The sequence below is a fragment of the Adelges cooleyi genome, unplaced genomic scaffold (assembly GCF_023614345.1).
Source record: "Adelges cooleyi isolate 19-005CV unplaced genomic scaffold, UGA_ACOO_1.1 ACOO_flye_CR_arks_rails_tigmint_CR_PRNA_30, whole genome shotgun sequence".
Lineage (NCBI taxonomy): Eukaryota > Metazoa > Arthropoda > Insecta > Hemiptera > Adelgidae > Adelges > Adelges cooleyi.
In genome coordinates, this window is record NW_026095971.1 from 18755919 (window position 1) to 18783896 (window position 27978).

Here is a 27978-nt window from a genome sequence, read left to right on the forward strand (position 1 = left end):
ATGTTATTATATAATTTTAATATAGCGAATAAGATTATAGACCGTTATTACCTGTATCAGACTTTTTTTAAAAATATATGTATTTACTTAAAAACTATAATATTCAGGTAGATTATGAGAAAATTCCTTAACAGTTTTCGATATAAACGAAATAGTCATTAGGGAAAAAAATTAAAAATTCTTTTTTCGAAATGAGTTTCATTTCTGAAAAATATTGCAACAAAAGTGATGTAAAAATTGTTAATTAACTTTTGGTGGGAAAAAAGTCGTTTATTATTTTGAAACATCTGGTATTGGGTTTTGGTCACAACAACAATTAAACCAAATTATCAAAATTTTAGCTAAACTATATTTTAAACAGATGACCGGCATTCCCTCACCTTCCCACTATCAGAGCTCACATTTTTAGCCATACAAACACTTTTTTTTTTTGTCACCCCTTTTCCCGTAATCGGTTGACACGATCTCTTTGGAAGAGACGTGCAACGATATTTACGATAATTTTTATCCCGCCGACCGGGGCGAGATAAGAACGAGAAAACGGGAATGACGGGAATATACATACACATTCGGGCGGGTTGCTCTGGAGGGTGAGAGACATAACAACGTAAAACACATATACACGAAAGGGTGCGCGGCGGGAAACCGTACCGGGATACACGTAGGGGAAGGGAGGGGGGGTCGGATGGAAGGGAGGGCGGCCGTCAGGTCCTAAAGCCTTGAAGGACATAACAATAAAAAATAATGTACCGCATAAATCTGTCTAAATTTGACGATTTTATTAGTGGCAATAATGCGCGCCGGAGTGATATCCCGGGCGTCGGGCATAAAAAGAAATAGCGTTTTCGGGGCTGACCCGGGCAGGAGGGGGTGGCAATATATATATATAGAAAAGGCCTGTGGAAAAGGGGGTGGGGTGGGGGTGGACGCGCGGTGTGTATAAATATGATGAAAAATCCCGACAAGGGAAAGCTGGATTTGGCTATTACATCAGCGTGGCAGTGCCGCCGCCGCCGTTGCCGTTGCCGTTGCCGTTGTCGGAGAGCGAGAGAAAAAGAAATATTAGCGCGACGAAACCGATAATTCTGCAGGCAAGGAAGTTTGTTTCATTATTTTTTATGATGCCTTTAAAATACATAAATATCTAATGCGTTTTCTCCTCGCCCTAACCTTCACCTACCCCTAACCCACCCCTCCTCCCCGTTCTTTCACCGGCGTATTTATATACGTTATACGTTTTTCCATTGGGTTTTTACACGTATATATGTATGTATACAGTTTTTCCTTTGTGTTTAGTTTATTTTTTTTCTTTATTTTTGCATTTTGCGCGAAACGTTCACCGGCAAAACGACCGTTATTCAATTGCCGCCGCCGAGACTTGATTAAAACGCCTTGAGTCGACTTCAAAAAAACATGTTTAAGAACTTTACGACCCGTCTCTCACCCCCCCCCCCCCACAATGGCTTCTTGATTTTGTACCCCTCGCCAGTATGAATCGTCGTTCCCTCGGGACAACAATACACTGTGCGGTGACTACCGGAACTCAGAAGTCATAATATTATAGTGGAAGAGTGAATTAATAGTAAATTGTACACTATTATCTCTGGGTCATAATATGGCCTTTCAGATATGTACAACGTCAAAACATTAGTAACCAATATTCTTATTGAAATTTACTATTTTATAACAGTTCTTGGTAACGAAACACGCTGAATTTACTATAAAATCCTCACAGTTATTTTAGGAGTATGTGACACAGTAAAGTAACATAGTCCTTGTAGATTTAAGGCCTGAATAATTAAAAAAAAAAATGTCTCCTGTAAAATTATGATAAATACAGATAACGCGTTTTGACGTTGTACAGCTACTTTGGATAATGGGTATAAATTATTAGCTGTGAAATTTTTATAAAAAATATTTAATCATTTTGTGGATTAATAGAGCTCTTAAATTTTAAAATCGATTTACCCAATGCAAGATGATATAAACCTCTTATGTATTATTGTCAACCTCTAATACCATAAATAATATTAATTTTTTTCATTCGTCACACAAAAATTTAACAAATTAATTTTAATATTTAAATACTCTTGCATGTTCTTTTTTACAACTATGCATTATATATCTTTTTCATTTTTCATGTATTATTAATTTATCCAGTTAATAATTACCTGATTGTACATCCATACAAATAAGTTAAGGCAGTGTAAGCAAGTATAATAATAACATAAAGTAACCAAAGTGTAAACAATGAAGTTATTAATATAAATGTGATAGAATCTTGCACATTGAACAGTTTAAGTGCTCACAATTTTGTTAACTGTTTATCAAGTTTAAGGCTATTGCAAGTATGCCAAATAAACGTTTCGTAAAATTGATAAAACTAGTTCAAATTCGGTTAAAATCGGTTCAACGGTTCAAAGTCACAGCTTTTTTTAGTTCTGAAACTTAAATACTGAAACTTTTGAGTATATTGACTATGGTAGTTTTTTTCCCGCAGCCCTTCAATTGTTGACATGTTTTTTTTTTCAATCAACTTAAAGTTATACTTCCAAAATCCGTACATTCGAAAAACAAATACAAATTTTCTATTGTTTTGGATTTGACTGACTTATTACAATTATTGAACCACCGTTACACAAACAGAAATAAGTAGTGGTAAATTTATTTTCAGCCAAAGTTCGGACGGTCGGCACTAAATGTTGGTTGTTTTATTAAGAGTTACAATATATATATATTTTTTTAAATAAAAAAACCTTATTAATCTAGACCGTTGTTCGGTCATAATTTATCAATGTTTATGAGTAAACCATTGTTTTCTCATGTGACGGTAGTTCATAAAAAAATAAAAATGGCGGCAAAGTTTTCAAATTTGTGGCGCCAACGTCTTTAAACTTTTCCCAGTTATATTATGAAAAAAAAATCGTCTAAAGGGTTGATGTTTGACATTTATTGGTTGATAAACAGATACATTAATTACATTCTTGCGCGCTTTTATAAGATAATATTACAAGAGCTGATATTAACATCAGATAATCAAGTATCATAATTAACGGTACACTTTTGTCGTGTCAGGACATAAAAAAAAAAATACTGATTTTTATTGTATTACATTCTGACTTTATCTCTCGGCCGGCATGATTTACAGGGCCCACACAAAACTATCTTCTTGTTTGACGTTTTGTTTGTAAATTGATGCACACAATAGATGCGTGTTAACCTTACCACAGCTACTGTCTACAACTGCTTGCTGCTGTTTTGCTATAATATATTTAGTAAGTAGTAACACACACGGTTTTTTTATGATGTATGAAAACCCTTTTGGGGCGCGTGTCGAGCATGCTAATACAACGGTATGAATGCAATGCTATTGCTGGTTCTGATAGTAAATAACAATATTTTTGACAAATGACCGCAAATTATTTGTGCCTATGCTCCTGCGGTGTGAGTGTGTGTCAAAATTACTATATTACAAAAGAAGTGGTGATTGACCATTTTTATACATTATCTATGAAAGGGGTTAAGTCCAACTAGTTAGACTTTCAGAAAATTAAAAATAACTGTTTTTCACAAACAATTTTACTTGAAAATAATGACAACAAATATTTTAAATCATTTTTTATGCAGTATAAATAATTAAATATGCGTTTACCAATTTTTCAAATGTATTTTTGAACTGTTACTGTTAACCAACAGTAAGAGTTTTAGTTTAACGAATTTGAACATTTTCATAAACAAATGAGTTACTTAACTCGTCTTTTCACAAATAAAATGACTAAATCATAAACGTCCGGAATGTGCGCAATAGAGTGTTGTAAACCCGAACTAATTTACCATTATGTTTTATTATTATTATATTTAAAATATATAAATCATCAACAAGAACCTTTTTACTGACTTCAGAATTACTTTTAATTTAACTATCTCATAAGAATTTGAGTTCTTTCAAAAGTAAACGATCCGCCTATAGCAACAGAACATATAATTTATATAAAAAAAGTAACTTTCAACAAAATTATCATTTATCACGTTTCATAAATAAACAATTAATTTTACCTTCAAGATATTAGGTGATTTTTCTCGAATCTCAAGTTATACCGTTGGATAAAAAACAATTCAAGGCTAATATAATTGTACTGGCTGACTTTTTACTAAACACGAGAGAGTTATTTCTTATATAATTTGTCGCGCTTGTTCGTTGGACTCACCATAGTGTAGGCTGGTCATGATACACAACAGATCAGGATGAAATTCTTATTAGAATATATATAGATCATCCTTTTTAGGAATTCGGAAATGTCGCGGCGCACTGTCGACCAGTGGCCTACACCTGAATGTATAAAACAATAGCCGTTAATTAAAACCGTCGTTCCGTCCGGCCAGCACTTCCGACTTGGGCAAAACTATGATAATAATATAATACCGGACCGAAGTCGCCGCCGGCCGGGTAATGGTCGTGGAAACCTTAGTTTTCAAAGGCGATTCCGTTTCACCGTTACCCTGTATGTCGTGGCCGGTGCACGGCGCCCGCTGGGGGGGTCCGCGATGGAATTAAAGATAATGGCGCGTAATAAGCCTTGAAAGGATTCAATTAACAGCGCGGCGATCGCCAAGCTCGCGGGTCCATTAGCGCTGCAGTCTGAGCAAAAATACGTTGACAGACGTCGGCCTTAATAGTAAAAAAAAAAAAAAAAAATGCAGGAAGTGGGAAGGAGGCGGGGGGGGGGAAATAATAACAGTTAATCGGAGACCGGAAGGGGTATATATATACAAATACAATAAACGGTAATTGATAATCTTCCCGCTGGGTGACGAGTGGTTGACCGTTAACACACTGTATATACCGTAACCGCGGTGGTGGTAACGGTATAAGCATTTCTATATATATATATATATATACATCCGAGCTAAAGGGATTTACCCCCGGCTGGGTCGTGACGTACGTCTTGGTGTGTTTTAATTAAACGGTCGTCTCCGGACCCGACAACGATGGCATAACGGGCTGTCCATATAATATCAGACCGTTCAGTGCTCTTTGTCAGTATCGTTTACTTTTATGCGGCAGCCCGTTTAAAAGCGATACGGACAACACAACGACGATATGGCTCGGCTTGTAAGGGTTCGGCTGTTAGAAACGACCATAAACGCGCCATCAGCCCGGAAACTTGCCCGGACACGCGGGTTCAATGTACGTTACCCCACCTCATCGGGCAAGTGCAAATAAAAATTGTGAAAACCCCCTTAAGTGATGCGTGGGCGGGGGGGGGGGCAATCAACCCGTCGAAGAAAGAGAAACGTTGACAGAACCTTGAGCGAATTCATTGCTATTATGACGTGCAAAACGCGTTCAAGTCATATCAAAGTGAAAGTACAACCGAAAAAGTGCACTAAAAAAAAAAAAATGTAAACAAACTCAAATAATCTCAGGTCAGTGTGACCAAAAAAAAATGTAAATATTCTTCTGATGTCAGTGTGGTCGGACAAATGTTGGCTAACCATTTGTGCAATAGTAAGCTATTGAGTTACTTTGTTAAGCAGAAAGCTGTACCTAAATGTAATATTTCTCAAAACGGAAATTTATAATATTTAAAAAGTGAGTAGTAAAGTTTTTCTTTTGGCCTTTTACAGTACCATTTGTGTGCGATTCCTGACTAAAAACTTTGAGCTTTAAGCAAATAAGTATTTTTTATTATTAAAATTTCACACTGCAATGAACGTAGAAGTAATACAGACAACAATTTTAATAAGATGTACATAAAATAGAATTCAGGCGTTGTTATCGACAGTCATATTGTCTTGAATACAAATTTTAATTTGTATTTTATTCGTGTAAAAAAACGTAAATCCATGACATGTATGTCCAAATCGTAACTTAGTGTTAACCGATATTGTAGACGTTTTTTTTAACGTACACGTTGACTTTTCTTCTAAAAGTACTAAAAACACTGAAAATTTAAGTAGAGTCAAATTAAACAGCAAATTAAAACAGTTAATATGATAACTATTAAAATTATTCTCTTGTTTAGTCTGGTAGCATACGTGGCGTAAGTATTTTTTTTTTACTATTTATTTTTTAAAACCGTTTGGAAATACTATATGAAATTTAGAGTTTTTTTTTTTAAATTTAAATTTAAATTTTAAACGTTTGCTTTTTAGTTGTGGTTGCTGGTTTACCAATTTATTAAGTAAGTATATAACAAAAGATTTGGTAAAAAAAAACACAATAAGTTCGACGGGGCATAGTGGGGTCGAAGCACATTGGTGACGTGGAGATAAAAGTTTTTTTATTAATTAAAATGATTGAGTTTGGAAATTACCTTCGATAGGAAATTATAGATAGTAAAAACTATTGGTGTTAAATAATTAAACTGAAAATTAAGAAAATAAATTGCAACGTCATATCGGCAGAGTTGTACATTATTTAAATAAATAAAAATGGACTATTTATGTAGCTATAAATAACCGTACTAATAATAATTTAATTTACTATAATACTTATTATACTGATTTTAACTATTCCCACGATTAACTTTTTCAATCATGTTTAGTATTTTTTTTGTTATTTATTGTTTCATTCATAGTTTATTGTTATTCGTAGTTAATCATTTTTTGTAATACTCTATTGAGTAGGATAACATAATTAATTTTAATTATTAAAGTAGTTTAAGGAGAAACAAAAGCACAAACGTTTTTTTTAGAAATTATTTGAATTTGGGAAATATATGAACAAATTCTATAGATGCTCTTTCGAAAATACAGACATATTATATTATATTGCTTAAAGTAATTATATATTCATATAATTTAGACTACATTGTAGGATCATCAGAAACCAACAAAGGTGCAACGTTTAATAACACTTGTAATGAAGGTATGCAGATTAATAACAGTGGTAATGATGGTAAGTTTAATTCGGCCTCATCTTACCTTATATCACCTTATATTCTTATTTTTTGAAAACTTTTCAGGAGATACAATAACTTATAACCGAGATGGTATAACCGTACAATTTAAAGGTAATACAGTTTGGATCAATAAGGAAAAAGTGAAAGGAATGAAAAAAAAAGATGTAAAGCTGATAAGTTGGGGTAACGGTTCAGTCACGATAAATGGGGAAGACCATGGTCAATTTAAAGGAATAACAGGACAAGGAATCATGTATTTTTAAATATTCATTAAGCAATAAATCTATAATAAAAATTCAATGTATCTAAATTTAAAAATTACAAATTGATTATACCATAATAAAAAATATGAAAATAAAAGAATATAACTTATTCATTATTTTTTATACCTTATAGAAAACGATTTGATATTCCTTTCAAAAACAACAGAAGTCAAGAACGGCTTAGGCCACGGTTGACTATTTAATACTATGAATCACTGATAATATACAACATTGTATAAATCTGAGTACACATAGAGTAGGAATGTAAAAAAAAAAATGGATAATATCGATGACTAAATTCTTTATTATATCAGTTTTTTATTTAATATCTTTGGTTTCATGATTATTCACAAAAAAAAATTATTGTACCAGACATACATGTACAGATAATTTCACTGATGAACATCCAGTCATTTCTTTCAGATCTATTTCTTTTCCAATATGTATTTAGACTATTTTAAACATTAATAAACAATTAAAATTACTAGCAATTAGTGCTCCTATACGAAAATAAAAATAAATATTAAGAAATCTGATTATTTACGGTGCAAACCCTGGACATTTTAGAAAATAACTAAACAACATTAATATTATCAAGTGCTCAAACTAGCACATAAAATTAACTCGAGGGCAATGTTATTAAAATGTAGTACATAATGCAAATGCTAAAAATCCAGTACAATGGAGTAGGGCCCGAAGAATATTATAGGGTCACAGTAAATAGGTATATATATATATATATATATATGAATTAAAACAACCGAAAGTGATAACATCACTTACAAATAAACACTTTGATGCGAATCTGTATTGTAATTTTAATGCGTTCATATAGTTATAAAACAAAATACACCTAAAAGACGACGTGTACAAATTACATATTATGTTATGGAATACATAATCATTGTCTACGACTTTACACGTGATCGGATTTAATATGAAAAATATTTTGTTGGTCGGAAATTCAAGCTTTTGCCTATAGCAGTTGCAAAAGAATATATCGAAACAACTGTGCGAAAAAAAAAACCTTATGTGTCATTCGAGAATATTGTCAACTTATGATTGTCTTAAAACGTTTGATTTTTTTTTTGCAATGTATCGTGCTGTGTCAATATAACGCGTGCACTATAGCAAAAAAACAACATTTTTATTGCAATAGTTATTTAGCCGCAGGTATTAACTGGACAGAAAATATTTTTAACAATATATGTTGAAAGTTTGGCAAAAACTTTTATATTATCAAGTTTAATATTATCCGAAACATTTAGCGTATTTAGTAGAACTAAACAGTATATTATAACAGTCAATATGATAACTGTTAAAATTACTATTTTGCTTAGTCTGGCAGCATACGTTGCGTACGTTTTTTTTCTAACTGTTTATTTCAAAAACCATTTGGAAATATTATATCAGATCTTTAGTTTTCTTGTTTAATTTTTATTTTAAATATAAACGTTTGCTTTTTAGGTGTGGTGGCGGTTTATCTACAATAAAAAGTAACTATATTATATTATAAGATTTGGTATAAAAATATCTCAATGAGGTCGGGGCATAGTGAGGGGTCAAAGCATATTGGTGACGTTGGGATAATAGTTTTTTTAGTAATTATTATGACAGGACTTTGAAATATCTTTTGATAGGAAATTACAGATAATTAAAAACTATTAAGTATAACAATTATAAGCCATATTTAACACTCTTGTGTAGTATAATTGTAGTTATTTGTGGTGCTAAATATTTTAATTAAAAATGTAAAAAATAAATTGCTATTTTCAACGCTTAACTTTTTCAATTATGATTCATTTTACCATGATTAGTTTTTCAATTATGATTTTTAATCATTGTTATTCGTGGTGAATAATTTGTTTTTTTTTTAATACTCGATTGATTAAGACAATATAATTAACCAAGTAGTTAAAGGGAAAAAACATTCTAGAGAAAATTGTATCATTTTTATCATAACATTTTTAAATGTTATGCTACGAAAACAAGTTCTACACAGTTTTTTTTAGTTTAAATGATATTTGTATAAAGTTTTAGTTATTCTGGGAACATAAATTGCTTGAATATCATAGGAATTGATTCATACTGTTTCATCGCAGTATGTGGTGCTGTATGAAATACATTAGTAATTCACTCTAAAAAAAAAGTTTATTTTAAGAAACTAATTGTACTCTGGAAATCTATGGGCAAATCCTATAGATGGTATTATGGCAATAGTAACATATTGTATTATATTATTTAAAGTAATTATATTTTTATATAATTCTATATATAGACTGCATTGGCGGTGGATCATCTAGGTCTAACACTCCAAACACCGCAGATGAGCTGAATAATGACATGGATCATACATCTAGTGGGCGGTTAAACAGTGGTAAGTCATTGGCCTCGTAGTAGAATTATTATCATACCTTATACCACATCTTATTTATTGATAACGTTTCAGGAAAAGCAGTTTATAACATAGATGGTAATACTGTAAAATTTAAAGGTAATAAACTCTTTATCAACGACATAAAAGCGAAAAGAGTTAAAGCAAAGAATGTGAGCGTGATAGAAATTGGTGAAGGTTCATTAAAGATAAATGGGATAATAAATGAACAATTCGCTAGTACATCAGGAGAAGGATTAATGCATTTTTACAATAAAAAATAAAAATTCAATGCAACCAAATTCAATTATACAGTTTTAGTTTTACAATAATTATATAAATACAAATTAATAATATTATCACAAATATCATCAAATTTATAATCGAATCGGCCATTTCAAAAAACGACATAAGTAAGTCACTGTTTTAAAAAAAAAAAAAAATGTAATGATAAATTTGATACTTATGGAGAATATTTAAAACAATTTTATTTTTTTATTTTTTTGTAAAAGACTTCAAAAGTGGTCAACAATAGCCTACCCATTGAGTCGTTTCATCAATCTGGTGTACCAAAAAGGGCGAATTTGACATCTAAAAAAAAACTATCAAAAAAACTAGTTTGGAAGGCGGGTACAAACATAATAAATTGTGGAAAATTGAGATCACATTATATAAAAACACTATGATAAAATCAATTTCATTATTAATTAAATCCAGTGAGATATTAAGTGGCCAATGATAACAAAAATCCCCCTGTACAACAGTTTTAAATATTACACTGCCAAAAAAACTTAATGAAAATTAAAAACTAAGAATCGAACTGCTCATACTGAACATCAATATAATAATTCTGAAAATGGAAATTAAAAATATTTAAATATTAAGTAGTGAAGTTTTTTTTTTGGCTTTTTACAATACCTTTTGTGTGCGATTTCTGACAAAAAATATTGAGCTCTAAGCAAATACATATTTATTATTGTTGAATTTTACAGTGCAATGAAGATGCCCATAAATAACACGGGCGTTATAATAGACGGTTACATTGTCTTGAAAACAAATATTAATATGTGTTTTATTCGTGCAAAAAAACGTAAATCTATCTGTATGCCCAACTTGTAACTTAGTGTTAACCGATATTGTAGACGTACACGTTGACTTTGATTCTATACTTAACTACTAAAAACACCCAATATTTTAGTATAGTTGAACGGTATATTAAAATAGTTAATATGATAACTATTAAAATTATTCTTTTGTTTAATCTAGTTGCATACGCGGTGTAAGTATTTTTTCTAACTATTTATTTATTAAAACCGTTTGGATATATTATATTAGATCTTGAGTTTTCTTGTTTAATATTAATTTTAAATATAAACGTTTGCTTTTCAGGTGTGGTAACGGCGATGAATCGCCAAAAGAAGGTAACAATAATATTATAAGATTAAAATAAAATAATTCAATAAGGCCGGAGCATGTGGGACTAAACTCTAAATTATATTGGTGACATGGAGTAATAGCCTTTTTAGTAATTTTTATGAGTTTAGAAATAACCTTGCATAGGAAATTATAAAAGGTTTTATTACTAGAAGTATAAATATAAACCATATTAACTATTGTGTTATAACTTATATGATTTTTTTTGGTGTTAAATAATTCCAATGAAAATTGAAAAAATAAATTTCACCGTCACGTCGGCAGAGTTGCGCATTATATAAAATATAATATATTTTTATTTTAACCATTTTTTTAAAATTAGTGGACTAGTCTTATAACCATACCTTGAGATAAAAATTTCATCTTTTTTAATCCGTTAGCTCTTATTTAATTATTTTTTAAAAGCGCTACGAAAACAAGTAATACACAGTTTTAAGTTTAAGTGCTATTATTCATTGAACATTTTTAAATTAAATGAAACTATACAATATAATATCATTAAATTGTACACAAATGATTTCTTAAGCCACTAAAACTGTATTCTTATGTACCTACAAAAAAGTAAATTTTTAACCATGACTATTTTTATTTTTTGACTCAAATAGTTAAGATTAAAAATTTTTTAACTTAAATACAAAATTCCCAACTCTGCATGTCAAAAACATTTTTTGACAATAATCTGCTAAATGTATGAACTGGTCGATTGTGTATATTATAATGTTGTTACCATAGATTGAGTGATGTGCGTGCCTGGCTACATAGTTTTTAAGATATATATTGTTAACATTTCAGTCGAAACAACACAATTGGACAATGACGACATCGTGTCATTGTCACGAATGACTCTTGAATCTAGTGAATTACCAAACGAAGATGAAGTTCATGTTGAAGATTACGGAGTTGGTACTTCAAACATTTTTAATAACATTGCTAATAGAGGTACGCAGTTTAATAATCAGGGTAATGAATGTGTGCAAGTTTTTAATCCGGTTAGTGGAGGTGAGCAGGTTATTACTCCGAGTGGTGAAGTGCAGGATAACCAAGGTAATATAATAGGCAAGTCTAATTATTATCATACCTTGTATCACATTTTATTTATTGAAAACGTTTCAGGAGATGCATTTTGTAGCTTAGATGCAACAATTGTGATAAAAATTAATTACGATTAGAGAAAAGAAAAGCGGAAGAATTTATCGCCGAGACCATAAAAGTTGGTGGACAATTTTCAACAAATTAGGGGTTCCGTTTTAGGCCAATACGAATTAATAAGTCATTAATGATAAGACCATTGCATAGGTGTATAAATTATTATAATAATTTGTTAGAGAGTGAGGATTTTGTATAATTTCGCACATTAGCGCATATATTTCAAAAGTTACACCGAATTCAAAAGTAAAAAAAGATTTATATGTACGATTTTCTATGGCAGTATTATTATCGAATTCTCGCCTAAGCATTAACTCGAAAACGCAATTTTTTTACTATAGAAAAACACTTGGGTTGTTCGATGTACTTTCCCATTTCCACTGTATACATAAATTGAAATATACGAATCGACAAATTCAAGGTCTTAAGAAATTCATGGCCAACCCGACTTATTGACGATTTTCTAGAATAATAATAAAAAAAACAATTTACGTGAACTGAATTTGGTTTTTTTTTTGTAATACAATGTTATTTCAAGGTTATTGTAATTTTCCCCCCTTCGATTAGAGGATTAAAATCCTAAAGGGAGGGGCGGTTTTGCAATATCTTATAGCAACTTGTATGAATAATAAATTTAGACATATATGTTAATCTATTTTTTGTTTTTTAGTAAAATAGAATTTGATTGGACTTTGAAGTTTATAATATAATTTAAAAGAGCCGTAATCTTTTAATAAGTTACATAATTATTATTTTATTATTATATTACATAAATAGTAAAACAAGTACAACCTAAACACATTAAAACCAATACCTTCGACGCTCTGCATCGAAACTAAAACATTTTTCTGTGTTTTTATGTAAAATGCTTCAAAAGTGGTCAAATTATATGTTTTTGGGGTCGGTGATTACGAATTTAATATAATTTCTCAATTTCACTCAGCCAGAAAAAACTTAAGTAAAAAAAAAATTAAAATTTAATTTGTGTAAGCTTAAAGTCAAAAGTGGTACTTGAGCACAAAACTTAACAGTATCATTCTGCATAGATCTACATAAAATTGTTTTAATGATTTGATACATTTTTTTAAAGATTTTAGGTGTTTTTGTTAAAATATACGCAATCAGCGAAAACACAGTTTTTCAGCAATTAAAAAAAACTATAGAGCCGAATTTGTTTTCAGTTTAACATGTTATGGATACACATATGAGTTCTAACTACTGACAAATTTTCAACTTAAAGGTCTTAAAATTACGGCTAAAAAACTAAAAAAACTTGAACCCCCTCTCGGGGGGTGGTAAATGAGTTTAATTTAAATTTGATACAACTGACGAGTGCGGGCATACTAAATAAATATTTCTTATAAATTTCAACTCGATCCGACTTTTTTTCTCGAAATTATAGCCAGTAAAATTCCAACTTAAAAACTCGTACGGTTTTTTCAAATTTTGACAATAAAGAAGTAAACTTTTTCAACTTTTACTCCTACCCCCCTAAAGTACCAACTAGATGAAATTTGTGATTTATAGAGTTGCTACTCGAAGGAATTGGTTCGGTATTAAAAAAGTTACAGTGTATACAGATAAAAAAAAACACATCAGAGAAAAACTAATACCTTCTCCGCTTTGCATCGAAGCTAAAAGATACACAAAATTACAAACATGGCACCCATTAACACTATCTTATACCTATGTAGGGTTTACACGTTATTTTACTAAAAATTTAATATTTTTGGTTTCATGAATATTCACATCGGCAGTTGGAAAAAAATATATCAAAATATTTATGTGTACTAATTCTATAATTGTATGTTTAACACTAGAATATTTTCAACCTATGATTTATTATAACCTTCGAGTTTTAAGTAACCTTAGCTGGAGTAATACCTGATAGTAATTATAATAATTATCGAACATTTTTTAAGTACAGACATTTGCTTGTTTGTCCGAAAAGTATTCAATATGCCTTTTAACAAAATTCGTCGTGGTATACTTGTTGGGCTGAGCGGTGCGATACATTGAAAAAACGGTAAATAGTGTTTAGATACGTCTTGACTTAAAAACGCGACAAATCAAAAAAAAAAAAATTGTTATGTCTAAATGACTACGTGTACAAATTACATATGTTATGGTACACATAATCATAACTTGTATTTTGTGTTAACCGGTATTGTACACGTTGTCTTTGCTCCTATAAGTACTAAAAACACCGAATATTTTAGTAAATTTGAATTAAACAGTAAATTAAAACAGTTAATATGGTAACTATTAAAATGATTCTTTTGCTTAGTCTGGCAACGTACGTGGCGTAAGTATTTTGTATTTATTTATTTTTTAAACCGTTTGGAAACATTATATAAAATGTAGAGTTTTTTTGTTAAATTTTTTTTTAAATATAAACGTTTGCTTTTAGGTGTGGTGGTTATATTTCTAGAAACAAAAGTAACTATATTTTATAAGATTTGGTATAAAAAAATAACCTTATGGAGGTTAGGGCATAGTGTGTAGTCGAAGCATTTTTTAAGTAATTTTTATGACTGAGCTTTGAAATAACTTCTGATAGGAAATTATAGATGGTTAGAAACTATTAAGTATAATTATAAGCCATATTTTACACAGTAAAATATGTAAGAACTATAATGTAATATACTTATGATTTCAAAAATGAATTTCTATTTTCCACGATTAAATTTTTCAAACATGACAAAATAAACTATTACTCATGATAAGTTTTTCAATTGTGATTAATAATTTTAATCATTGTTATTCTTAGTTAATATATATTTTATTTTTCGTAATACTCGATCGATTAGGACAATATAACTAATTTGTATTAACCAAGTAGTTTATAAAGTTAATATCTCATTTTTAAATCTGATATCTATATTAATTTAAAAAAATAAATTTGTATGCTACAAAAACAAGTTCTACACTGTTTTTTAGTTTACACGTTATTATAAAGTTTGTATTGTTAAAATATTTTTTGAACATAATACGAATTGATTCATATACTGCTACAGTATGTACAGTGATGTATACAATATATTAGTAATTCTCTCAAAAAAAGAAAAAGGGTTTTTTTTAAGAAATTAACTGAATTTATTTAGGAAATCGATGAACAAATCGTATGGTTTCTCTTATGGTAATATGACATCTTATTATTTTGTTTAAAGTAATTATATTTTTGTATAGAATGTAATGACATAGAATGTGGTGGATCATCTAGGTCTAACACTCCAAACACCACAGATGAGCAGAATAATGACTTTGGCAATACAGCTAGTGTGCAGTTGAACAGTGGTAATAGTGGTGAGCAGTATAACAACAGTGGTAATAATCGTATGCAGTTTAATAACTTCAGTGGTAACAGTGGTAATAGTGGTGAGCAGTATAATAACAGTGGTAATAATCGTGCGCAGTATAATAACTTCGATCATACGGGTAAGCCTAGTTTGGCCTTGTGGGCAAATTATTATCGTACCTTATAACACATTTTATTTATTGAATACGTTTCAGGAGATGGAGTTTTTAAGCAATGTGGTTTAATCATAGAATTTAAAGGCGATGCACTCTGGATCGACGGCAAAAAAGTCCCAGGAGTCAAATCAACGGTGAGACCATTAGTGATAGACTGCGGTGGAGGTTGTCTGTATGTCAACAATGAAATAAAAACAATATTCAATGGAACACGAGGAGAAGGAATCATAAATTTTATAAATTCAAAATAAGCATTCACCAAGCAGTAAATCGACAAATAAAAAAAAAAATTTCAATGTATCTAAATTTAAAACAGTAAATTAAAACAGTTAATATGGTAACTATTAAAATGATTCTTTTGCTTAGTCTGGCAACGTACGTATTTTTTATTTATTTTTTAAAACCGTTTGGAAACATTATATAAAATGTTGATTTTTTTTTAATTATAAACGTTTTCTACACTATCAAGTTTGATCATTTGCGACCAAAATTTTAACTTAAACTACACTATCTCTTTCACCATTGTTATTGGTTATTTTATTGTACCTTAACTTATGATTTCAAACATGAAACTTAGTTGCAGCTACACGTTGTTAAACAATGTCAGAACGAAAATTATATTTCTGACTATTATAAATACAAACCAATCAACAAACAATATTGTAATAACAGCTGATACGAATTAATTATTGTATAATTTTAACTTTAGTGTCAGAGTTTGATTTATTGATAAATATATTTCCGATAAACTTGAGCCTAAGTAGTCCCTCGAGGATGTATATGCTACGGTCTAAACTGAATCTTACGGAAAGCTAAGTTCATTTCTGGACGAATCTGGTTCTATTATTGGGGTTGAATACCCTTAATCTTAGCGGTAGTTCATCAAGGAATCAAAGATAATACAGACAGCCGCCAGCTGTGTTTTCACACAAACCTCACGGTTTGCCTTGTCGGACAAGTTTTTTTTTGGCCTATCAAAGGACCATTTGTGTATGATTTCTGACTAAAAATTCTTCAAAAAATTTTAAGTTCTAAGCAAATACATATTTTTAATTATAATATTTTCACACTGCAATGAACGACAAATTAATAAGAGGATAATTTTAATAACATGGTCATAAATAACCTAGGCTACATTATAGACAATAATATGGTCTTGAAAAAAATAAAAAATCATCTACATCCCCCACTTGTAACTTTGTGTTAACCAATTATAAGCAAACACGTTGAGTTAGGTCCTATAAATACTGAAAACACTGAATATTTAAATGCAGTCGAACTAAACAGTATATTATAACAGATAATATGATAACTATTAAAATTATTCTCTTGTTTAGTCTGGTAGCATACGTGGCGTAAGTATTTATTCTAACTATTTATTTTATAAAACCGTTTGGAAATACTATACCGAATCTTGAGTTTTCTATTTTAATTTTAATTTTAAATATGAACGTTTGGTTTTTAGGTGTGGTGGCGGTTCTTCTACAATAAAAAGTAACTATATTATATTATAAGATTTGGTATGAAAATATCTCAATGAGGTCGAGGCATAGTGAGGGGTCGAAACATATTGGTGACGCTGGAATAATAGTTTTTTTAGTAATTATTATGACAGGGCTTTGAAATAACTTTGATAGGAAATTATAGATAGTTAAAAACTATTAAGTATAATAATTACAAGCCATATTTTACACACTTGTGTAGTATAATTGTAGTTATTTGTGGTGCTAAATATTTTAATTAAAAATGTAAAAAATAAATTGCTATTTTCCACGGTTAACTTTTTCAATTATGATTCATTTTACCATGATTAGTTTATTTGAAAAAAAACTGCTTTTTCCACGATATAATTATTCAATCTTAATTAATTTAACAACGATTAGTTTATCAATTATAATTTTAATCATTGTTTTTCGTATTGTATTTTTTTGGTAATACTCGATTGAATAGGACAATAAATTTTAATTTGTATTAACCAAGGGACAGAAAAAACATTCTAAAAAAAAAATATATGATTTTTAAATCATAACATTTTTAAATGTTATGCTACAAAAACAAGTTTTACACAGTTTTTTTTTAGTTTAAATGATAGTATAAAATTTTAGTTAATCTGGGAATATAAATTGCTTGAGTATCATAGAAATTGATTCATACTGTTTCAACGCAGTATGTACAGCGTTGTATTTAATTCATTATTAATTTACTCTAAAAAAAAAAGGTTTTTTAGGAAAATTAATTGAATTTATGAAAATTTATTTGGAAATCCTATAGATGGTATTATGGCAATAGTAACATATTGTATTATATTGTTTAAAGTAATTATGTTTTTATATAATTCTATATATAGACTGCATTGGCGGTGGATCATCTAGGTCTAACACTCCAAACACCACAGATGAACAGAATAATGACATGGGTAATACATCTTGTGTGAATTTTAACAGAGGTAATAGAGGTAAGTCTAATTCGGCCTCGGGGTCGCATTATTTTCATACCTTATATCACATCTAATTTATTGAAAACATTTCAGAAGAAACAGTTTATGATATAGATGGTAATACCGTAAAATTTAAAGGTAATAAACTCTTTATCAACGGCATAAAAGCGAAAGGAGTTAAAGCAAAGAATGTAAGCGTGATAGAAATTGGTGAAGGTTCATTAAAGATAAATGGGATTATAAATGAACAATTCGCTGAAACAACTGGAGAAGGATTAATGCATTTTTACAATAAAAAATAAAAATTCAATGTAACCAAATTCAAATATTACCAACTGATTACATCATAATAATTGAACAACTCAATGGAATACTAGGACAAGGAATCATGTATTTTTAAATATTCAAGAAGCAATAAATCTACAATGAGAGATAAAAAATTCAATGTAACTTAATGCAATTATTACAAACTGATTATATCCTAATTAAAAATATGAAAATAAAAGAATATATTTCTTAGTACTATATTTTAGTTGTACAATAGCTATATTAATATAAATTCATAATATTATCATTAAATTTATAATTGAATCGGCCATTTCAAAAAAGGACATAATGAGGTCACTGTTTTTCCAAAAAAAAAAAAAATGTAATGATAAATTTGATACTTATAACTATTCAATTAGTTAAGAACTTTCTTTTTAATTATAACTTATTTGTTATATTTAAATATTAAAAAACAAGTTGAAAAAACCTTTTATAAACAGCATAATTTTAGTATGGTTTGGCCAAAGGTTGACTATTTAAAACTATAAGCCCTAGATAAAAAGAAAATAGAAAATAAATTTTAATTTTGTATAAAAATCATACAACACTAGACATGGATGTTCTTTGTTTTTAAAGATCTCCTTAGCTATTTACGAGTTTCTAGCGTAGATGAAGAGTCAAAACTTTAAACTATAAATAACAGACAATAAAAAACATATATATGAGTACAAGTAGAGTAGGAATTTAAAAAAAAAATCGTAATATCGATGATTAAATTCTTCATTATATTAGTTTGGCGATGCGTATACTCTAACAGTGCTATAAGGTATTCGCATGGAAAACGTTATTTTCATAAAATCAAATATATCAAATAAAAAAAAAAAGATACACAAAATTACAGATACGACACCCATTAAAACTATCTTGTACCTATGTAGGTTTTACACGTTATTTTACTAAACATTTAATATTTTTGGTTTCATGAATATACACAACGGCAGTTGGAAAAAAAACATATCAAAATATCTATGTGTACAAATTCTATAATTGTATGTTTAACACTAGAATATTTTCAACTTATGATTTATTATTAACCTTCGAGTTTTAAGTAACCTTAGCTGGAGTAATATCTGATAGTAATTATAATAATTATCGAACATTTTTTTTTTAATTTTGTAAGCATATACATTTGCTTGTTTGTCCGAAAAGTATTCAATATGCCTTTTAACAAAATTCGTCGTGGTATACTTGTTGGGCTGAGCGGTGCGATACATTGAAAAAACGGTAAATAGTGTTTAGATACGTCTTGACTTAAAAACGCGACAAATCAAAAAAAAAAAAATTGTTATGTCTAAATGACTACGTGTACAAATTACATATGTTATGGTACACATAATCATAACTTGTATTTTGTGTTAACCGGTATTGTACACGTTGTCTTTGCTCCTATAAGTACTAAAAACACCGAATATTTTAGTAAATTTGAATTAAACAGTAAATTAAAACAGTTAATATGGTAACTATTAAAATGATTCTTTTGCTTAGTCTGGCAACGTACGTGGCGTAAGTATTTTGTATTTATTTATTTTTTAAACCGTTTGGAAACATTATATAAAATGTAGAGTTTTTTTGTTAAATTTTTTTTTAAATATAAACGTTTGCTTTTAGGTGTGGTGGTTATATTTCTAGAAACAAAAGTAACTATATTTTATAAGATTTGGTATAAAAAAATAACCTTATGGAGGTTAGGGCATAGTGTGTAGTCGAAGCATTTTTTAAGTAATTTTTATGACTGAGCTTTGAAATAACTTCTGATAGGAAATTATAGATGGTTAGAAACTATTAAGTATAATTATAAGCCATATTTTACACAGTAAAATATGTAAGAACTATAATGTAATATACTTATGATTTCAAAAATGAATTTCTATTTTCCACGATTAAATTTTTCAAACATGACAAAATAAACTATTACTCATGATAAGTTTTTCAATTGTGATTAATAATTTTAATCATTGTTATTCTTAGTTAATATATATTTTATTTTTCGTAATACTCGATCGATTAGGACAATATAACTAATTTGTATTAACCAAGTAGTTTATAAAGTTAATATCTCATTTTTAAATCTGATATCTATATTAATTTAAAAAAATAAATTTGTATGCTACAAAAACAAGTTCTACACTGTTTTTTAGTTTACACGTTATTATAAAGTTTGTATTGTTAAAATATTTTTTGAACATAATACGAATTGATTCATATACTGCTACAGTATGTACAGTGATGTATACAATATATTAGTAATTCTCTCAAAAAAAGAAAAAGGGTTTTTTTTAAGAAATTAACTGAATTTATTTAGGAAATCGATGAACAAATCGTATGGTTTCTCTTATGGTAATATGACATCTTATTATTTTGTTTAAAGTAATTATATTTTTGTATAGAATGTAATGACATAGAATGTGGTGGATCATCTAGGTCTAACACTCCAAACACCACAGATGAGCAGAATAATGACTTTGGCAATACAGCTAGTGTGCAGTTGAACAGTGGTAATAGTGGTGAGCAGTATAACAACAGTGGTAATAATCGTATGCAGTTTAATAACTTCAGTGGTAACAGTGGTAATAGTGGTGAGCAGTATAATAACAGTGGTAATAATCGTGCGCAGTATAATAACTTCGATCATACGGGTAAGCCTAGTTTGGCCTTGTGGGCAAATTATTATCGTACCTTATAACACATTTTATTTATTGAATACGTTTCAGGAGATGGAGTTTTTAAGCAATGTGGTTTAATCATAGAATTTAAAGGCGATGCACTCTGGATCGACGGCAAAAAAGTCCCAGGAGTCAAATCAACGGTGAGACCATTAGTGATAGACTGCGGTGGAGGTTGTCTGTATGTCAACAATGAAATAAAAACAATATTCAATGGAACACGAGGAGAAGGAATCATAAATTTTATAAATTCAAAATAAGCATTCACCAAGCAGTAAATCGACAAATAAAAAAAAAAATTTCAATGTATCTAAATTTAAAACAGTAAATTAAAACAGTTAATATGGTAACTATTAAAATGATTCTTTTGCTTAGTCTGGCAACGTACGTGGCGTAAGTATTTTTTATTTATTTTTTAAAACCGTTTGGAAACATTATATAAAATGTTGATTTTTTTTTAATTATAAACGTTTTCTACACTATCAAGTTTGATCATTTGCGACCAAAATTTTAACTTAAACTACACTATCTCTTTCACCATTGTTATTGGTTATTTTATTGTACCTTAACTTATGATTTCAAACATGAAACTTAGTTGCAGCTACACGTTGTTAAACAATGTCAGAACGAAAATTATATTTCTGACTATTATAAATACAAACCAATCAACAAACAATATTGTAATAACAGCTGATACGAATTAATTATTGTATAATTTTAACTTTAGTGTCAGAGTTTGATTTATTGATAAATATATTTCCGATAAACTTGAGCCTAAGTAGTCCCTCGAGGATGTATATGCTACGGTCTAAACTGAATCTTACGGAAAGCTAAGTTCATTTCTGGACGAATCTGGTTCTATTATTGGGGTTGAATACCCTTAATCTTAGCGGTAGTTCATCAAGGAATCAAAGATAATACAGACAGCCGCCAGCTGTGTTTTCACACAAACCTCACGGTTTGCCTTGTCGGACAAGTTTTTTTTTGGCCTATCAAAGGACCATTTGTGTATGATTTCTGACTAAAAATTCTTCAAAAAATTTTAAGTTCTAAGCAAATACATATTTTTAATTATAATATTTTCACACTGCAATGAACGACAAATTAATAAGAGGATAATTTTAATAACATGGTCATAAATAACCTAGGCTACATTATAGACAATAATATGGTCTTGAAAAAAATAAAAAATCATCTACATCCCCCACTTGTAACTTTGTGTTAACCAATTATAAGCAAACACGTTGAGTTAGGTCCTATAAATACTGAAAACACTGAATATTTAAATGCAGTCGAACTAAACAGTATATTATAACAGATAATATGATAACTATTAAAATTATTCTCTTGTTTAGTCTGGTAGCATACGTGGCGTAAGTATTTATTCTAACTATTTATTTTATAAAACCGTTTGGAAATACTATACCGAATCTTGAGTTTTCTATTTTAATTTTAATTTTAAATATGAACGTTTGGTTTTTAGGTGTGGTGGCGGTTCTTCTACAATAAAAAGTAACTATATTATATTATAAGATTTGGTATGAAAATATCTCAATGAGGTCGAGGCATAGTGAGGGGTCGAAACATATTGGTGACGCTGGAATAATAGTTTTTTTAGTAATTATTATGACAGGGCTTTGAAATAACTTTGATAGGAAATTATAGATAGTTAAAAACTATTAAGTATAATAATTACAAGCCATATTTTACACACTTGTGTAGTATAATTGTAGTTATTTGTGGTGCTAAATATTTTAATTAAAAATGTAAAAAATAAATTGCTATTTTCCACGGTTAACTTTTTCAATTATGATTCATTTTACCATGATTAGTTTATTTGAAAAAAAACTGCTTTTTCCACGATATAATTATTCAATCTTAATTAATTTAACAACGATTAGTTTATCAATTATAATTTTAATCATTGTTTTTCGTATTGTATTTTTTTGGTAATACTCGATTGAATAGGACAATAAATTTTAATTTGTATTAACCAAGGGACAGAAAAAACATTCTAAAAAAAAAATGTATGATTTTTAAATCATAACATTTTTAAATGTTATGCTACAAAAACAAGTTTTACACAGTTTTTTTTTAGTTTAAATGATAGTATAAAATTTTAGTTAATCTGGGAATATAAATTGCTTGAGTATCATAGAAATTGATTCATACTGTTTCAACGCAGTATGTACAGCGTTGTATTTAATTCATTATTAATTTACTCTAAAAAAAAAGGTTTTTTAGGAAAATTAATTGAATTTATGAAAATTTATTTGGAAATCCTATAGATGGTATTATGGCAATAGTAACATATTGTATTATATTGTTTAAAGTAATTATGTTTTTATATAATTCTATATATAGACTGCATTGGCGGTGGATCATCTAGGTCTAACACTCCAAACACCACAGATGAACAGAATAATGACATGGGTAATACATCTTGTGTGAATTTTAACAGAGGTAATAGAGGTAAGTCTAATTCGGCCTCGGGGTCGCATTATTTTCATACCTTATATCACATCTAATTTATTGAAAACATTTCAGAAGAAACAGTTTATGATATAGATGGTAATACCGTAAAATTTAAAGGTAATAAACTCTTTATCAACGGCATAAAAGCGAAAGGAGTTAAAGCAAAGAATGTAAGCGTGATAGAAATTGGTGAAGGTTCATTAAAGATAAATGGGATTATAAATGAACAATTCGCTGAAACAACTGGAGAAGGATTAATGCATTTTTACAATAAAAAATAAAAATTCAATGTAACCAAATTCAAATATTACCAACTGATTACATCATAATAATTGAACAACTCAATGGAATACTAGGACAAGGAATCATGTATTTTTAAATATTCAAGAAGCAATAAATCTACAATGAGAGATAAAAAATTCAATGTAACTTAATGCAATTATTACAAACTGATTATATCCTAATTAAAAATATGAAAATAAAAGAATATATTTCTTAGTACTATATTTTAGTTGTACAATAGCTATATTAATATAAATTCATAATATTATCATTAAATTTATAATTGAATCGGCCATTTCAAAAAAGGACATAATGAGGTCACTGTTTTTCCAAAAAAAAAAAAAATGTAATGATAAATTTGATACTTATAACTATTCAATTAGTTAAGAACTTTCTTTTTAATTATAACTTATTTGTTATATTTAAATATTAAAAAACAAGTTGAAAAAACCTTTTATAAACAGCATAATTTTAGTATGGTTTGGCCAAAGGTTGACTATTTAAAACTATAAGCCCTAGATAAAAAGAAAATAGAAAATAAATTTAAATTTTGTATAAAAATCATACAACACTAGACATGGATGTTCTTTGTTTTTAAAGATCTCCTTAGCTATTTACGAGTTTCTAGCGTAGATGAAGAGTCAAAACTTTAAACTATAAATAACAGACAATAAAAAACATATATATGAGTACAAGTAGAGTAGGAATTTAAAAAAAAAATCGTAATATCGATGATTAAATTCTTCATTATATTAGTTTTTGCGATGCGTATACTCTAACAGTGCTATAAGGTATTCGCATGGAAAACGTTATTTTCATAAAATCAAATATATCAAATAAAAAAAAAAAGATACACAAAATTACAGATACGGCACCCATTAAAACTATCTTGTACCTATGTAGGTTTTACACGTTATTTTACTAAACATTTAATATTTTTGGTTTCATGAATATACACAACGGCAGTTGGAAAAAAAACATATCAAAATATCTATGTGTACAAATTCTATAATTGTATGTTTAACACTAGAATATTTTCAACTTATGATTTATTATTAACCTTCGAGTTTTAAGTAACCTTAGCTGGAGTAATATCTGATAGTAATTATAATAATTATCGAACATTTTTTTTTTAATTTTGTAAGCATATACATTTCCTTGTTTGTCCGAAAAGTATTCAATATGCCTTTTAACAAAATTCGTCGTGGTATACTTGTTGGGCTGAGCGGTGCGTTACATTGAAAAAACGGTAAATAGTGTTTAGATACGTCTTGACTTAAAAACGCGACAAATCAAAAAAAAAAAAATTGTTATGTCTAAATGACTACGTGTACAAATTACATATGTTATGGTACACATAATCATAACTTGTATTTTGTGTTAACCGGTATTGTACACGTTGTCTTTGCTCCTATAAGTACTAAAAACACCGAATATTTTAGTAAATTTGAATTAAACAGTAAATTAAAACAGTTAATATGGTAACTATTAAAATGATTCTTTTGCTTAGTCTGGCAACGTACGTGGCGTAAGTATTTTGTATTTATTTATTTTTTAAACCGTTTGGAAACATTATATAAAATGTAGAGTTTTTTTGTTAAATTTTTTTTTAAATATAAACGTTTGCTTTTAGGTGTGGTGGTTATATTTCTAGAAACAAAAGTAACTATATTTTATAAGATTTGGTATAAAAAAATAACCTTATGGAGGTTAGGGCATAGTGTGTAGTCGAAGCATTTTTTAAGTAATTTTTATGACTGAGCTTTGAAATAACTTCTGATAGGAAATTATAGATGGTTAGAAACTATTAAGTATAATTATAAGCCATATTTTACACAGTAAAATATGTAAGAACTATAATGTAATATACTTATGATTTCAAAAATGAATTTCTATTTTCCACGATTAAATTTTTCAAACATGACAAATTAAACTATTACTCATGATAAGTTTTTCAATTGTGATTAATAATTTTAATCATTGTTATTCTTAGTTAATATATATTTTATTTTTCGTAATACTCGATCGATTAGGACAATATAACTAATTTGTATTAACCAAGTAGTTTATAAAGTTAATATCTCATTTTTAAATCTGATATCTATATTAATTTAAAAAAATAAATTTGTATGCTACAAAAACAAGTTCTACACTGTTTTTTAGTTTACACGTTATTATAAAGTTTGTATTGTTAAAATATTTTTTGAACATAATACGAATTGATTCATATACTGCTACAGTATGTACAGTGATGTATACAATATATTAGTAATTCTCTCAAAAAAAGAAAAAGGGTTTTTTTTAAGAAATTAACTGAATTTATTTAGGAAATCGATGAACAAATCGTATGGTTTCTCTTATGGTAATATGACATCTTATTATTTTGTTTAAAGTAATTATATTTTTGTATAGAATGTAATGACATAGAATGTGGTGGATCATCTAGGTCTAACACTCCAAACACCACAGATGAGCAGAATAATGACTTTGGCAATACAGCTAGTGTGCAGTTGAACAGTGGTAATAGTGGTGAGCAGTATAACAACAGTGGTAATAATCGTATGCAGTTTAATAACTTCAGTGGTAACAGTGGTAATAGTGGTGAGCAGTATAATAACAGTGGTAATAATCGTGCGCAGTATAATAACTTCGATCATACGGGTAAGCCTAGTTTGGCCTTGTGGTCAAATTATTATCGTACCTTATAACACATTTTATTTATTGAATACGTTTCAGGAGATGGAGTTTTTAAGCAATGTGGTTTAATCATAGAATTTAAAGGCGATGCACTCTGGATCGACGGCAAAAAAGTCCCAGGAGTCAAATCAACGGTGAGACCATTAGTGATAGACTGCGGTGGAGGTTGTCTGTATGTCAACAATGAAATAAAAACAATATTCAATGGAACACGAGGAGAAGGAATCATAAATTTTATAAATTCAAAATAAGCATTCACCAAGCAGTAAATCGACAAATAAAAAAAAAAATTTCAATGTATCTAAATTTAAAAATTACAAACTGATTATATTCTATTAAAAAAATATGAAAATATAAAGAATGTATACCGTATTAGCACTATGATACTATATTTTAGTTATGCAATAATTGTACCATAAATTCATAATATAATCACACATTACATACAATTTATAATTGGTTCGGTCATTTCAAAAACGACAAAAGTAGGTCACTGCTTTTACAAAAAAATTGTATTGATAAATTTGAGACTTATAGTCAAATAGTTCAGTACTTTTTTTTAAATGTTGTTACCTATTTATTATTTTTTATACCTGAAATTTAGAAAACTAGTTGCTATTTCTATTAGTAAATAATAACATAGCCATGACTACGTTGTCACAGATTTAAAAAAGTTCTTACTATTTAATCTGGGATTTAGCTATCTGTTTTCATATAGTATGTGGTTATAACCTAGCAAAATAAAAAGATACGAAAGACGGGGTAATGCAGGACCGAGGATGTTCTCATTTTAACCGTCATAACCATAGTGGTGACTTGACAACTTGTTATCGTTAGGGAACTCGTGACGGATGCCAGACATAGGTGTCAGCTCATAAACTCGGTAAAAAAGGTATTGATTTGTGTGTACGTATGTAGTTCATCTATGAATTATTTGTAAACGGTCTACCACAGAATAAACATCAAAAAGCGATCAGACATATTGAAAAATATGCAGTGATACCAGAACGCAGATATTTGTTTTTTTTTTTAGTTTTTCTGTTATTCGTGGCTACACCGTATCATTTATTAAAATATATGTCCTACACCGACAACAATAACGTCGCCATTTTCCGTGTTTATCTTTCACGTGAACAGTTTAGCTAGAATGAACGAAAAATGAGAATTTCCCTACACCTGCCGGCACTGTGCATTTTTCAAGGTGTTGGACATGATTTCAACTCTTCCCATACAGGGCTCCTGCCCGCGTAAAAATGATATAGTTTCTCTTGTGTTTGTTCTGTGGGACTACCTCGTGCGGGTAACAACCGCAGTTATATACAGGGTGTTCCAGCATGAAAGGTAAGTAATAGGTGATTGGACATCTGGAGGACCCTCAAATAAGCCCCCCGTTTTCATTTTTTCGATAAGTAAAAAATTAAAGATTTCGACAGTTAAGTAAAAAATAATGACTTAAAAAAAAAAAAATGATTCCCTGTTATTCAGTGCAAAAAGCTCACCT

The 27978-nt window shown here is 28.9% G+C and overlaps 3 protein-coding genes across 11 annotated transcripts; all 3 read left to right on the forward strand.

The window, feature by feature from the left end:
• The first annotated feature begins 10580 nt into the window (after positions 1 to 10580).
• Positions 10581 to 12578, forward strand: LOC126837880 (uncharacterized). Its single transcript, XM_050571838.1, has 4 exons — positions 10581 to 10821; positions 10932 to 10963; positions 11769 to 12020; positions 12544 to 12578. The coding sequence occupies exons 1-4, from the start codon at positions 10772 to 10774 to the stop codon at positions 12576 to 12578; spliced, it is 369 nt and encodes a 122-aa protein (XP_050427795.1). The 5' UTR covers positions 10581 to 10771.
• Positions 12579 to 14216: 1638 nt separating this feature from the next.
• LOC126838933 (putative uncharacterized protein DDB_G0278921) lies at positions 14217 to 18509 on the forward strand. Of its 3 annotated transcripts, none has more exons than XM_050573729.1 (4): positions 14217 to 14427; positions 17062 to 17090; positions 17944 to 18051; positions 18127 to 18509. In XM_050573729.1, exons 1-4 carry the CDS (start codon positions 14378 to 14380, stop codon positions 18333 to 18335), a joined length of 396 nt encoding a protein of 131 aa, XP_050429686.1. In that variant the 5' UTR covers positions 14217 to 14377; the 3' UTR covers positions 18336 to 18509. The 3 variants fall into 3 exon arrangements, with proteins under 3 accessions (XP_050429686.1, XP_050429685.1, XP_050429687.1); XM_050573728.1 differs by lacking the exons at positions 17062 to 17090; positions 17944 to 18051; positions 18127 to 18509 and adding exons at positions 14533 to 14561; positions 15312 to 15560; positions 15636 to 15898 and having other exon boundaries at positions 14248 to 14427; XM_050573730.1 differs by lacking the exon at positions 14217 to 14427 and adding an exon at positions 16860 to 16951.
• Positions 18510 to 19656: 1147 nt separating this feature from the next.
• Positions 19657 to 26849, forward strand: LOC126838934 (putative uncharacterized protein DDB_G0278921). 7 transcript variants are annotated; one of them, XM_050573735.1, is made up of 4 exons: positions 19657 to 19863; positions 22507 to 22535; positions 23388 to 23495; positions 23571 to 23975. In XM_050573735.1, exons 1-4 carry the CDS (start codon positions 19814 to 19816, stop codon positions 23777 to 23779), a joined length of 396 nt encoding a protein of 131 aa, XP_050429692.1. In that variant the 5' UTR covers positions 19657 to 19813; the 3' UTR covers positions 23780 to 23975. The 7 variants fall into 7 exon arrangements, with proteins under 7 accessions (XP_050429692.1, XP_050429688.1, XP_050429690.1 ...); XM_050573731.1 differs by lacking the exons at positions 22507 to 22535; positions 23388 to 23495; positions 23571 to 23975 and adding exons at positions 19969 to 19997; positions 20748 to 20996; positions 21072 to 21339 and having other exon boundaries at positions 19689 to 19863; XM_050573733.1 differs by lacking the exons at positions 22507 to 22535; positions 23388 to 23495; positions 23571 to 23975 and adding exons at positions 25414 to 25442; positions 26193 to 26441; positions 26517 to 26849 and having other exon boundaries at positions 19690 to 19863.
• Positions 26850 to 27978: the final 1129 nt, after the last annotated feature.

What these genes read in the sequence shown, in the direction of transcription:
- LOC126837880 (XM_050571838.1), top strand. Translation starts at nt 10,772, where the DNA reads ATGATAACTATTAAAATTATTCTTTTGTTTAATCTAGTTGCATACGCG. An exon ending in CGATGAATCGCCAAAAGAAG is followed by an intron (nt 10,964 to 11,768) that starts GTAACAATAATA and finishes TTAACATTTCAG; the next exon opens with TCGAAACAACACAATTGGAC. An exon ending in TGAAGTGCAGGATAACCAAG is followed by an intron (nt 12,021 to 12,543) that starts GTAATATAATAG and finishes GACAAATTCAAG; the next exon opens with GTCTTAAGAAATTCATGGCC.
- LOC126838933 (XM_050573728.1), top strand. Translation starts at nt 14,378, where the DNA reads ATGGTAACTATTAAAATGATTCTTTTGCTTAGTCTGGCAACGTACGTG. An exon ending in TTATATTTCTAGAAACAAAA is followed by an intron (nt 14,562 to 15,311) that starts GTAACTATATTT and finishes ATTTTTGTATAG; the next exon opens with AATGTAATGACATAGAATGT. An exon ending in TAATAACTTCGATCATACGG is followed by an intron (nt 15,561 to 15,635) that starts GTAAGCCTAGTT and finishes AATACGTTTCAG; the next exon opens with GAGATGGAGTTTTTAAGCAA.
- LOC126838934 (XM_050573731.1), top strand. Translation starts at nt 19,814, where the DNA reads ATGGTAACTATTAAAATGATTCTTTTGCTTAGTCTGGCAACGTACGTG. An exon ending in AGTCTGGCAACGTACGTGGC is followed by an intron (nt 19,864 to 19,968) that starts GTAAGTATTTTG and finishes GTTTGCTTTTAG; the next exon opens with GTGTGGTGGTTATATTTCTA. An exon ending in TTATATTTCTAGAAACAAAA is followed by an intron (nt 19,998 to 20,747) that starts GTAACTATATTT and finishes ATTTTTGTATAG; the next exon opens with AATGTAATGACATAGAATGT.